The sequence below is a fragment of the Micromesistius poutassou genome, assembly GCF_964030765.1.
Source record: "Micromesistius poutassou genome assembly, contig: SCAFFOLD_947, whole genome shotgun sequence".
Taxonomy (NCBI): Eukaryota; Metazoa; Chordata; class Actinopteri; order Gadiformes; family Gadidae; genus Micromesistius; species Micromesistius poutassou.
This window is the reverse complement of record NW_028180505.1, coordinates 1-12,500: the sequence shown is the minus strand read 5'-3', so window position 1 is coordinate 12,500 and position 12,500 is coordinate 1. Positions and strand designations below refer to the sequence as shown.

The window sequence follows — 12,500 nt, the reverse complement described above, 5'->3', positions numbered from 1 at the left end:
GGGACACACACACACACACACACAGGGACACACACACAGGGACACACACACACACACGCACACGCACACTAGCTACGGAGCTTGGCCTGCCTTAAAAAGCGTTCTGTAAAGATCAAATCATTGCTGTTGTGATTCAACCCTCCTGAACCCCAGTCCCCATGTACACCGTTTTGTGTGTGTGTTGTTTGTGTGTCTTGTGTGTCGTGTGTTGTGTGTCCTGTCTAAGAAGTCTAAACCAATCCCTGACCTCCGCCTCCACCTCACCCCGGGTCTGGAGGGGTTCTGGTCCGGGGGGTTAGACCAGCGGCCGTGGTCCTGAGCGTGGTCCCCCACCCTAAACCCTGTGGATTAAATCAAACCTGAACCCCTCCAGACCCGGGGTCCGGTGCCGGCCCCCCCCCCCGCGCACGTGTTTGAGTTGTTTTTCCCGCCTGTTGTGACGCGCTACTGGACAGAGGCTGGACCCAACACCCCTGGCTGAACACACCTGGTTCTGTGAGCTCAGAACCCTCTAGAACACACAGAACCCTCTAGAAGAACACACACAACCCTCTAGAAGAACACACACAACCCTCTAGAACACACACACCCCTCTAGAACACACAAAACCCTCTAGAAGAACACACACAACCCTCTAGAACACACACACCCCTCTAGAACACACACAACCCTCTAGAAGAACACACACAACCCTCTAGAACACACACACCCCTCTAGAAGAACACACACAACCCTCTAGAAGAACACACACAACCCTCTAGAAGAACACACAGAACCCTCTAGAAGAACACACACAACCCTCTAGAAGAACACACACAACCCTCTAGAAGAACACGCACAACCCTCTAGAAGAACACACACAACCCTCTAGAACACACACAACCCTCTAGAAGAACACACACAACCCTCTAGAAGAACACACACAACCCTCTAGAACACACACAACCCTCTAGAACACACACAACCCTCTAGAAGAACACACACAACCCTCTAGAAGAACACACACAACCCTCTAGAAGAACACACACAACCCTCTAGAAGAACACACAGAACCCTCTAGAAGAACACACAGAACCCTCTAGAAGAACACACACAACCCTCTAGAAGAACACACACAACCCTCTAGAAGAACACACACAACCCTCTAGAAGAACACACACACCCCTCTAGAAGAACACACACAACCCTCTAGAAGAACACACACACCCCTCTAGAAGAACACACACAACCCTCTAGAAGAACACACACACAACCCTCTAGAAGAACACACAGAACCCTCTAGAAGAACACACACAACCCTCTAGAAGAACACACACAGAACCCTCTAGAAGAACACACACAACCCTCTAGAAGAACACACACAACCCTCTAGAAGAACACACACAACCCTCTAGAAGAACACACACACAACCCTCTAGAAGAACACACACAACCCTCTAGAAGAACACACACAACCCTCTAGAAGAACACACACAACCCTCTAGAAGAACACACACAACCCTCTAGAAGAACACACACAACCCTCTAGAACACACACAACCCTCTAGAACACACACAACCCTCTAGAACACACACAACCCTCTAGAACAGGGGTGTCAAACTCAAACTGTACAGTGGACCAAAATTTGGCCCACCCTGGCGCGACTCTGTCGGAGTCGAGCCAGGGTTACCGCGCCAAGAAGCGCGTCAACGCGCTGGCGGGCCAATTGCTTTACATTAATTGGGGACATTACATAATAGGGTCCGCAGGCGGAATTGATGACGGTGGGGGGGGGGGGGGGGGGGGTGTACGGGAGTACGGGCTGCCGGAGTTGACGCGCCGGGGTTACCGCGCCGAGACGCGCGTTAACGCTGACATGCGATATGCCAGCGGGCCGGTTCTGATAGACATTAGATATTATCTGGCGGGCCGGATTAAATGACACTGCGGGCCGGATTAGGCCCGCGGGCCGTAGGTTTGACACCCCTGCTCTAGAAGAACACACAGAACCCTCTAGAAGAACTCACAGAACCCTCTAGAAGAACTCACTACCTGGTTCTAACCTGGTTCTGGTTGGCCCCGTTAGGAGAACGGCCGTCAGCCCATCTCTTAACGATGCGGCTGAACTAATTAACTCCGCTGGAGGTCTGGGCCCCGGCCTCCGTTCCGTCTGCGCTCTGTCAGGCGGAGGCTTTTATTTTGTAGACATTTTTGGGGGACTTGTGTTTTGATTTTGTGTGTCCCTTCTCTCCCCCCCCCCGCCCCCCCCCTCGCCGCCTTGTTTTTCTTTTGGTTTCTCCGTGTTCAGAGCTAGGTAGCATACCACCGGGTAAGTGACATCATCAGTTGTTTTTCTCCGTGTCACCAACGCATGGAACGCCCCCCCCCCCCCCACCCCCACACGCCCCCCCCCCCCCCCTCTAACGTTAACCCCGTTAACACCAGCAGGCGCATGCGGTGCATCCAGGCTTCACTCCATCTGTCTCACACCCCCCCCCCTCCCCCCAACCCCCCCCCCCCCCTCCCCCCAACCCCCCCCCCCAACAGGAAGTGTAGACCGTGCTGAAGTTTTCTCACCCCCCCCCACTGAATGAGGTCTCACCCCCCCTGAAGGTCTCACCCCCCCCTGAATGAGGTTTCACCCCCCCATGAAGGAGGTCTCACTCCCCCTGAAGGTCAAAGGTCACCCCCCCCCGAAGGTCAAAGGTCACCCCCCCCCACTCCCCCTCCACCCCTCCCTCTTCTTCCTTCCAGTGGCCTCAGGACTAATAACTTTAATTATTTAATTCTCCCTTTTCTCGGTTCTCTTTTGCCGCCTTTTTTTCTCCTTCGTCTCTCTCGTCCTCCATAATATCTGTGACCCCTGTGACCTTTGACCCCTGACCTCTGACCTGTGTGACACCTCTGACCTCTGACCTGGGTGACCTCTCCTCCAAGCTGCCTCAGAGGCCAACAGTAGCCTTAGGCTTTGGTCTTTAGATGGAACAGGTCCCTAGCCAGACCAGACTGGGTCCCTAGTCAGACCAGACCGGGTCCCTAGCCAGACCGGGTCCCTAGCCAGACCGGGTCCCTAGTCAGACCGGGTCCCTAGCCAGACCGGGTCCCTAGCCAGACCGGGTCCCTAGTCAGACCGGGTCCCTAGCCAGACCGGGTCCCTAGCCAGACCGGGTCCCTAGCCAGACCAGACCTGGTCTCCTGATCAGCCTGGTTCTGGTCTGCTGGCCGTTTTAGATCAACAGCAAAACAAAAATAGGGTCTAACCAAAACGACTGAGTTGAGGTTGAGGAGCCGTGAGCCGCCCCACTGACCCGCCCTACTGTCCTTCCTCTCGGACAGAGAACGCCGACGACAGCAGCAGCGACGAGTCGGCCCAGAGTCCCTCCGCAGACGGGAGGTGAGTCCGGACCCCGACCGGTCCGTCAGACCCCCACCGGAGACACACCGGACACACACCGGACACACACGAGTACACACACACCTACACTCCACAGGGGGTTCACCAGTCGCTTTGATCCAGAGTCACTCACGATAAGAACATGTGTCAGAAGAAAGAGAAACAACAATATATCTCTGTGGGTACAGTGAGGAGGTTCATAGAACCAAGAGCCAAGCACTAACCATCACTAGGTTAACCCATTCCCTGTAGACACTAACCATCACTAGGTTAACCCGTTCCCCGTAGACACTAACCATCACTAGGTTAACCCGTTCCCCGTACACACTAACCATCACTAGGTTAACCCATTCCCCGCATACACTAACCATCACTAGGTTAACCCGTTCACCGTATACACTAACCATCACTAGGTTAACCCTTTCCCGTATACACTAACCATCACTAGGTTAACCCGTTCCCTGTATACACTAACCATCACTAGGTTAACCCGTTCCCCATACACACTAACCATCACTAGTTTAACCCGTTCCCTGTATACACTAACCATCACTAGGTTAACCCATTCCCCGTATACACTAACCATCACTAGGTTAACCCGTTCCCTGTATACAACACAGATAGCTAGGGTAAGACGCTACACTATGCTAAGGGCTGTTTCTAAGTGCCAGGACGTACAACATACAATAAGTGCGTAAGAGGGGATAGTTCTCATACCGTAACGTAACAGTAACATGTATATCCATACACACGCGTCCAGTATGTGAATGCTGGTCCTGGCGTGGTCCTGATGACAAACTTGACTGAACTAAGATTTTGTTTTGCTGCAGTACCTTGGCTTCGGATCTCATGAAGCTCTGTGGAGACACCAAGACCAGGAGTAAGGTAGGTCTAGTGCTGTTTAGGTAGGTCAGGTCCTGTTTAGGTAGGTCAGGTCCTGTTTAGGTAGGTCTAGTGCTGTTTAGGTAGGTCTAGTGCTGTTTAGGTAGGTCTAGTGCTGTTTAGGTAGGTCAGGTCCTGTTATGGTAGGTCAGGTCCTGTTTAGGTAGGTCTGGTCTAGTGCTGTTTAGGTAGGTCAGGTCCTGTTTAGGTAGGTCAGGTCCTGTTTAGGTAGGTCAGGTCCTGTTTAGGTAGGTCAGGTCCTGTTAAGGTAGGTCTGGTCCTGTTTAGGTAGGTCAGGTCCTGTTTAGGTAGGTCAGGTCCTGTTAAGGTAGGTCAGGTCCTGTTTAGGTAGGTCTGGTCCTGTTAAGGTAGGTCAGGTCCTGTTAAGGTAGGTCAGGTCCTGTTTAGGTAGGTCAGGTCCTGTTAAGGTAGGTCAGCTCCTGTTTAGGTAGGTCAGGTCCTGTTTAGGTAGGTCAGGTCTGGTCCTGTTTAGGTAGGTCAGGTCCTGTTAAGGTAGGTCAGGTCTGGTCCTGTTTAGGTAGGTCAGGTCTGGTCCTGTTTAGGTAGGTCAGGTCCTGTTAAGGTAGGTCAGGTCCTGTTTAGGTAGGTCAGGTCCTGTTTAGGTAGGTCAGGTCCTGTTAAGGTAGGTCAGGTCCTGTTAAGGTAGGTCAGGTCCTGTTTAGGTAGGTCAGGTCCTGTTAAGGTAGGTCAGGTCCTGTTTAGGTAGGTCAGGTCCTGTTAAGGTAGGTCTGGTCCTGTTTAGGTAGGTCAGGTCCTGTTTAGGTAGGTCAGGTCCTGTTTAGGTAGGTCTGGTCCTGTTTAGGTAGGTCAGGTCCTGTTTAGGTAGGTCTGGTCCTGTTTAGGTAGGTCAGGTCCTGTTTAGGTAGGTCAGGTCCTGTTTAGGTAGGTCAGGTCCTGTTAAGGTAGGTCAGGTCCTGTTTAGGTAGGTCTGGTCCTGTTTAGGTAGGTCAGGTCCTGTTTAGGTAGGTCAGGTCCTGTTTAGGTAGGTCAGGTCAGGTCCTGTTAAGGTAGGTCAGGTCCTGTTTAGGTAGGTCAGGTCAGGTCCTGTTAAGGTAGGTCAGGTCCTGTTTAGGTAGGTCAGGTCCTGTTATGGTAGGTCAGGTCCTGTTATGGTAGGTCAGGTCCTGTTTAGGTAGGTCAGGTCCTGTTTAGGTAGGTCAGGTCCTGTTAAGGTAGGTCATCAAACGTTATAAAAGTCATTGAGGAAAAGGTCTTCTCTAATTGGACGGGAGCTGGCCAGTGAGAGTCCATTCCCTGACCTCTGGCCCCGCCCCCCCTGCAGGCTCGCCGGCGGACCACCACCCAGATGGAGCTGCTGTACCCCAACAGCGACTCCGCCCCGGACACGCCCACCGACTTCTCCAGCCCCATGCTGCCATTGGCCGAGACGCCGGAAGGCGGCGGCGGCGGCGGCGGCGGCGGCGGCGGCGGCGGCGGGGAGCTGGACTTGTCGGGCTCCTCTGTCAGGGACTACACTGCTCTATCTCCTGGCTTCTCCTCTAAAATGGGCAGCATGTAAGTCCCGCCCCCCCCCGCCCACCCCCCCCGCCCCGCCCACCCCCCCCCCAACCCCCGCAGCTTGCTAACGCCCATATATGTCCCCCTTCCCGCTTCCTGCATGTTGATTTTTGCCGCCCCCTTTTCCCCGTTTATCCCGTTGTTTCCCTCATGCTAAGCTAATAAGCTAACGGCGCTCGACGCGGCGCGAACGCGATGACGGCACGAACACGCGGACAATCCGTTTGTATTTCCCCCCCCCCCCCCCCACATTATTCAACATTTTCCGAACAATAACACTATTACGATTGAGTTTTTTATGACGCTCTACTAACCCCGACTGACCCTGGTGGCTTTTTTTTTTTTTTAAACGAGCTAACGCTACACAAGTTAGCTTGAACGCGAACGCAGCCGCTACCCTGCCAGTAGTAGCTTAGCGCTAACGCTACACAAGTTAGCGTTCGACCGACGCGAACGCCGCTCGTCTCTCTCTGCTCTCTCTGTGTGGCTGTGGCCTGAGCCCGTAGCTTAGCTTAGCTTAGCTTAGCTTAGCTTAGCTTAGCGCTAACGCTAAACCCGTCGCCCGCGTTACGTGGCTCATGAGCTGGGAGCAGAAGGAGGACGCGCTGACGGTAGGTCCCCCCCACGTGGCGTGGTGTGTGTTCGCATCCCACCCATCACCAACCATCACACCATCACATCCCCATTCATCATTTCTGTCCTGGCTTTGTTGTGGTGTCCTCAGTTTGGTCGTTTTTTTATCGTGTGTGTGTGTGTGTGTGTAGTATTATTTTCTGTTGTTTATTTTTGTTTTGCTGTTTTTGTTGTCGTTTTTGTCGTGGTGTCTCGTGTGTGTCGTGTGTGTGTGTGTGTGTGTGTGTGTGGGCGTGTGGGTGACCTTTGACCCCGCAGAGCGGTCAGCTCGGGGCCCCGGGGGGCTCCGTCGGGGGCCGAGAGGCGGGCCCCCCCCGAGCCGTCCCCGCTCTCTCGCAGGAAGACCTATGACAAGGCACAGGCCGCGTCCGACAGGGCAAAGGTCAAGGAGATCAAACAGTAAGCCCCTCCCCCCTCCCCCTCCCCCCTCCCCCCCCCCCCCCTCCTCCTCGCTGTCCGTTCTCTCGGGGCCGAGGGCCCCCAGAGAGGGGCCCCCCAACTCTACCACTACTACTACTACTACTACTACTACTACTGCTACTACTACTACTACTACTGCTGCTATTACTACCTCTACCACCTCCACTACTAATGCTGTTATAAAGTGGTTTTCAAACGGGGGGCTACGCTCTCCCCCTAGAGGTGCTTTGGCGTACTGCAGGGGGTTATTAAAAATAAATAAATAAATAAATAAACTAAAACTAATTAACAAACTTCTTTGGTTGGAAGTGGTTGAAATGTAAAAACGTGGCAACAAGGAGAAAGGAGAAAAAGTGTGAAAAAATTAGAAAAATGCTGTCAGCTGCAGGAGGAATATACTTGAATGGGATTCACCTCTTTAGTTTCTACTAGTGTACTTTATTTTTTCAGCTTCACCGGCACAAAACTGTTATGTGCAACTGTTGGCTAATTTCCCCCCCACAACGCCAGGGGAGGCTCAGAGCATGTAGAGGGGGAACCCCATTCTCACGGATTCTCCTTTCCCTGTTTTTCCAGATTTACATTTCAACCACTTTTATAGTTTTTCTTTGTTTTGTTTGATTTCCTGAGTACCCCCCCCCTGCAGTGCTCCAAAGTACCCCTAGGGGGAACGCGTTCCCCCTGTTTGAGAACCACTGCTCTAAACCTCTTCTTCTTCTGGCTTCCCCGCTCCTCCTGGGTAGCACGGTGTGTGGAGCAAGTGGAACGCCTACGCCTGTGGTTTTAATCCCCACTCAACACTTAAACCTGTCAAGTTCTGCACTGAATTCTGGATCGCTGCTCTTCCGCGAGGCCCAGGGTGTCTTAATGTAGGCGTTAGCGTAACGCTAGCCGCGTTTCTTTTCATTTATATTCGGTGGTCAACTTCAGCGTCTCGAGCTCCGCTTCCCTCGACTGCCGGAGGTCTGGACAAATCCTTCTTTCCTTCTTTCTCACTTCTGGCCGAGCGAAGGAACGTTTCTAACGTGCAGAGAGAGCGTCTGCGTAATTTTAAAAAAGTATTTTTCACACGTAAGTAAGGAATGTGACTCTGATGTTCTCAATTCGTCGGCGTAAAAATCGAATTGGTATTAATAAAATAAATCGGCATGAAATAAATTCAAATTTTTTGGTTGAAATAAAAATTCGACCAAAAAATTATAATCGAATTAGAATATTTCATGTTTTACTTGATGAACCGAGTGAAAACATACAAATGAAATAGATCAACATTAAAAAAAACATATTTTTTTTTTTAAAGATCGATAAAAAAATATAAATCTAATTATAATATTTCATGTTTGACCTGATGAGCCGAGAGGTTCTGTTTCTGAACGCAGACCAACCGACTTCCTCGCCTCTGTCCCACGGGACTGGTTACGTCTGGTCTGGTCTAGTGTAGTCAGGTCTGGTCTGGTCTGGTCTGGTCTAGTGTAGTCTGGTCTGGTCTGGTCTGGTCTGGTCTAGTGTGGTCTGGTCTGGTCTGGTCGAGTCTGGTCTGGTGTAGTGTAGTCTGGTCTGGACTGGTGTAGTCGAGTCTGGTCCCAGATGGGGTCTGGTCTGGTCTGGTCTGGTCTAGTGTAGTCTGGTCTGGTCTAGTGTAGTCTGGTCTGGTCTAGTGTAGTCTGGTCTGGTCTAGTGTAGTCTGGTCTAGTATAGTCTGGTCTGGTCTGGTCTAGTATAGTCTGGTCTGGTCTGGTCTGGTCTAGTCTGGTCTGGTCTGGTCTAGTGTGGTCTGGTCTAGTATAGTCTGGTCTGGTGTAGTCTGGTCAGGTCTGGTCTGGTCTAGTGTGGTCTGGTCTAGTGTAGTGTAGTCTGGTCTAGTATAGTCTGGTCTGGTCTGGTCTGGTGTAGTCTGGTCTAGTGTAGTCTGGTCTGGTGTAGTGTAGTCTGGTCTGGTCTGGTCCGGTCTGGTCTAGTCAGGTCTGGTCTGGTCTGGTCTAGTGTAGTCTGGTCTGGTCTGGTCTAGTGTAGTCTGGTCTGGTCTGGTCTGGTGTAGTGTAGTCTGGTCTGGTCTAGTGTGGTCTGGTCTGGTGTAGTGTAGTCTGGTCTGGTCTGGTCTGGTCTGGTCTAGTGTAGTCCGGTCTGGTCTGGTCTAGTGTAGTCTGGTCTGGTCTAGTCAGGTCTGGTCTGGTCTGGTCTGGTCTGGTCTGGTCTAGTGTAGTCTGGTCTGGTCTGGTCTAGTGTAGTCAGGTCTGGTCTAGTGTGGTCTGGTCTAGTGTAGTCAGGTCTGGTCTGGTCTGGTCAGGTCTGGTCTAGTGTAGTCCGGTCTGATCCGGTCCCAGCTGGGGCCCAGCGGGGGGGGGGGGGGGTGAACCAGGGTAGCAGTAGCAGTAGTGGTGGGGACGTCTCAACAGAACGCTGCCTGCACTGCCTCCACAGCGCCCTCTGCAGGATCTGCAAGACCTGCTCTAACACCCCCTGCTCCTCCTCCTCATCCTCCTCATCCTCCTCCTCCGTCTCCTCCTCGGCCTCCTCCCCGGCCGCCGGTTGCCACGGCAACGTGTTTAGCCGTCTGACCGGGCACCTGGGATGCATGCCGCCGGAGACGTAAGCAGCAGCAGCGGCAGCAGCAGCAGTACAGCACAGATAACGACAAGACAAGGCTAGGTCGTTTAGCATTAGCAGCTAAGGTTAGCGTGTTAGGGAGCTATAACTATAGTAGACGGTAGCATCTCAGGCTAGCACGATAAGGAGCTAACCGTAGAGAACTGTTAGCATCTCAGGTTAGCATGTTAAGGAGCTAGCCGTGGAGAACTGTTAGCATCTCAGGTTAGCGTGTTAAGGAGCTAGCTATAGTAGACGGTAGCATCTCAGGTTAGCGTGTTAAGGAGCTAGCTATAGTAGACGGTAGCATCTCAGGTTAGCGTGTTAAGGAGCTAGCTATAGTAGACGGTAGCATCTCAGGTTAGCGTGTTAAGGAGCTAGCTATAGTAGACGGTAGCATCTCAGGTTAGCGTGTTAAGGAGCTAGCTATGGAGAACTGTTAGCATCTCAGGTTAGCGTGTTAAGGATTACACACACACACACACACACACACACATACACACACACACACACACACACACACCTAGCTGTTAAATTAGCTGGAGGTGATGTATAACTCACTGTGACTCCATCACAAGGCTGTAACCTCGGTAGGCTCCAGGGCAGGCAGCAGCAGCAGCAGCAGAGAGCGGACAGACGCCACCGCGCCCCCCCCCCCCTCCCTGACTGAGGCACAGTCTCACTCTCTGTCCCTCAGGTCGGACGTCAGACATCGTCTCCTCCTCCACCCGTCCTCCAACGACCCCCCCCTCCTCCCCCGCTCCTCCCCCCTCCCCCTCCTCCCCCGCCGCCGCCCGTCGCCACTTCAAGTAGGATCTGGTTCGGTTCCTCAATCACACCCACAATGCACCGGGTGTGACGTCACGCGGTGCGGGCTCTTCTCCTCCTCCTTCTCAAAGGGTTAGGGTCCTTCAGCTCTCTGAGGAAGTGTTCGTAACCGCTCGTAACCCGCGGAGACCAGCGATGCTGTCCATGGTGGTTGTCACCCATTAGATAGATACAGAACACCAGACGTCTGGTCTGGTCCGCGCCGGCGGCCAACGGAGTCGAAACGTTCCGGACTGGCGGCCGTCTTGCCCCAGTCAGCTGGCTCCCCCATCACGTTGTGTCGGTGGTCGTGGTACTTTTTAAAATAACCATAACTTGCTCAATTTTCAAACGGTTTGGTTTGTTATAAACGTCAGAGATGTAGTTATGACACTACATACTTCATGAATAATTATGTTATGTTCTAAAAAAAATAGAATAATCTTTACAAATAGTAGTAGTTTGCAAGAAACCAAACCGTTTGTAAATCCGTCGAGATTTCAGCGAGATAAGAGTATTAGCGTTCGTGCAGATCACTGACCGTACCTCGGGTACCACCAGAAAGCTGGCCTGTGACAAGACGTTCTACACTCCGCCGTAAGACCTCTAGTGTTCTATGTATATCTATATCTATATATATATAATCTAGTGTTCTATATTTATCGATGGTGTCACCACCGTCTCAACCCAGCGGTGCTGATCTGAGATCCTGATCGCTCCCCTTGTTGTTTTCACTCTCTCCACGTCTCGTCGCTGTCTCCACGCTCCTCGCTTGTGAGCGTGCGGCAGTCCTGAGGACGATGGAAGTGGGGTCGGTGGGGGGGGGGGTCGGTGGGGGGGGGGGTCGGGGGGGGTCCTGCCCGATACAGTACGGGTGTCTCTCTCTCTCTCTCTCCGCTCTGCATGTCTGTGTGTGTGTGTGGCCTGTGGTTGGTGCTTCAGCCCTCGGTTCCTTCTGCTTCACGCACGCCTTCGCTTCCATCGCCCTCCTTCACAGCCTCCTCCTCCTCCTCCTCCTCCTCCTCCTCCTCCTCCTCCTCGCCCTCCTCCTCCTCCCCCCCTCTGGACTGATGTTTGTAGATCAGCTGATCCGTCAGCTCGTGACACTCTGAGTTAAGTTTGTATATTCACTGGAGTGTCTTTCTGCCCGTGTGTCTGTCTGTCTGTACCTGTCTGTCTGTCTGACTGCCTATCCCTCTGTCCGTGTCTCTTTGTCTCTCTGTCTCCCTGTCTCTCTACCTGCCTGTCTCTCTGTCTCCCTGTCTGTCTCTCTGTCTCCCTCTCTCTGTCTCCCTGTCTGTCTCTCTGTCTCCCTCTCTCTGTCTCCCTGTCTCTGTCTCCCTGTCTGTCTGTGTGCCTGTCTGTCTCTCTGTCCACTTCTCTCTCTGTCTCCCTCTCCCTGTCTGTCTCCCTCTCCCTCCCTCTGTCTCCCTGTCTGTCTCCCTCTCCCTGTCTGTCCCTCTGTCTGTCTCTCTGTCTCCCTGTCTCTGTCTCCCTCTCCCTGTCTGTCCCTCTGTCTGTCTGTCTGTCTCCCTCTCCCTCCCTCCCTCTGTCTGTCTGTCTGTCTCCCTGTCTGTCTCCCTCTCCCTCCCTCTCCCTGTCTGTCTCCCTGTCTCTCTCTCCCTCTGTCTGTCTCCCTGTCTCCCTCTCCCTGTCTCCCTGTCTGTCTCTCCCTCTCCCTGTCTCCCTGTCTGTCTGTGTGCCTGTCTGTCCTCCGTAGGGGTGTCATCAGCCCGGTGCAGGGCTCCAAGAGCAGTCGTCAGGCGGCGCTGCAGTGCGTCCACGTGGCCGAGGGCCACAGCAAGGCCGTGCTGTGTGTGGACAGCACGGACGACCTGCTGTTCACCGGCTCCAAGGGTAGGGGGCACCACCGCCTCAGGACAGCACCAGGACCGCTCCCGCTGCACGCCTCTCTCTTTCTCTCTCTCTCTCTCGCTCTCTCTCTCTCTTTCCTTCTATGCTTTATTCTTTATTTCTCTCTCTCTCTTTCTCTCTCTCTCTCTCTCTCTCTCTCTCTCTCTCTCTCTCTCTCTCTCTTCTCTCTCTCCTCTCTCTCTCTTTCCTTCTATGCTTTATTCTTTATTTCTCTCTCTCTCCTTTCTTTCCTTCTATTTCTTTCTATCCTTTATTCTTTCTTTCCTATTTCCTGTCTTCTTTCTCATCTTGCCCGTGTAGCTCCATCCTGTTAGCTCCGCTCTCCCCCATCATCCTTTCTCTCCCCCCCCCCCCCTCTCTCCCTCCCCCCTCCTCCCCCCCTCC

At 53.0% G+C, this 12,500-nt stretch overlaps 1 protein-coding gene across 1 annotated transcript in view; it reads left to right on the top strand.

The window, feature by feature from the left end:
• LOC311370737 (kinesin-like protein KIF21A) overlaps positions 1-12,098 on the top strand; it is a gene marked incomplete at both ends in the record, with an annotated part of 18,425 nt that extends 6,327 nt beyond the window's left edge. Inside the window, 6 exons of the mRNA XM_084489067.1 lie at positions 2,289-2,309; positions 3,317-3,374; positions 4,205-4,259; positions 5,560-5,792; positions 6,687-6,827; positions 11,962-12,098. Of these exons, the coding sequence (XP_084345193.1) occupies positions 2,289-2,309; positions 3,317-3,374; positions 4,205-4,259; positions 5,560-5,792; positions 6,687-6,827; positions 11,962-12,098 (645 nt within the window). The remainder of the gene's footprint in view (positions 1-2,288; positions 2,310-3,316; positions 3,375-4,204; positions 4,260-5,559; positions 5,793-6,686; positions 6,828-11,961) is intronic.
• Between the last annotated feature and the right edge of the window lie 402 nt (positions 12,099-12,500).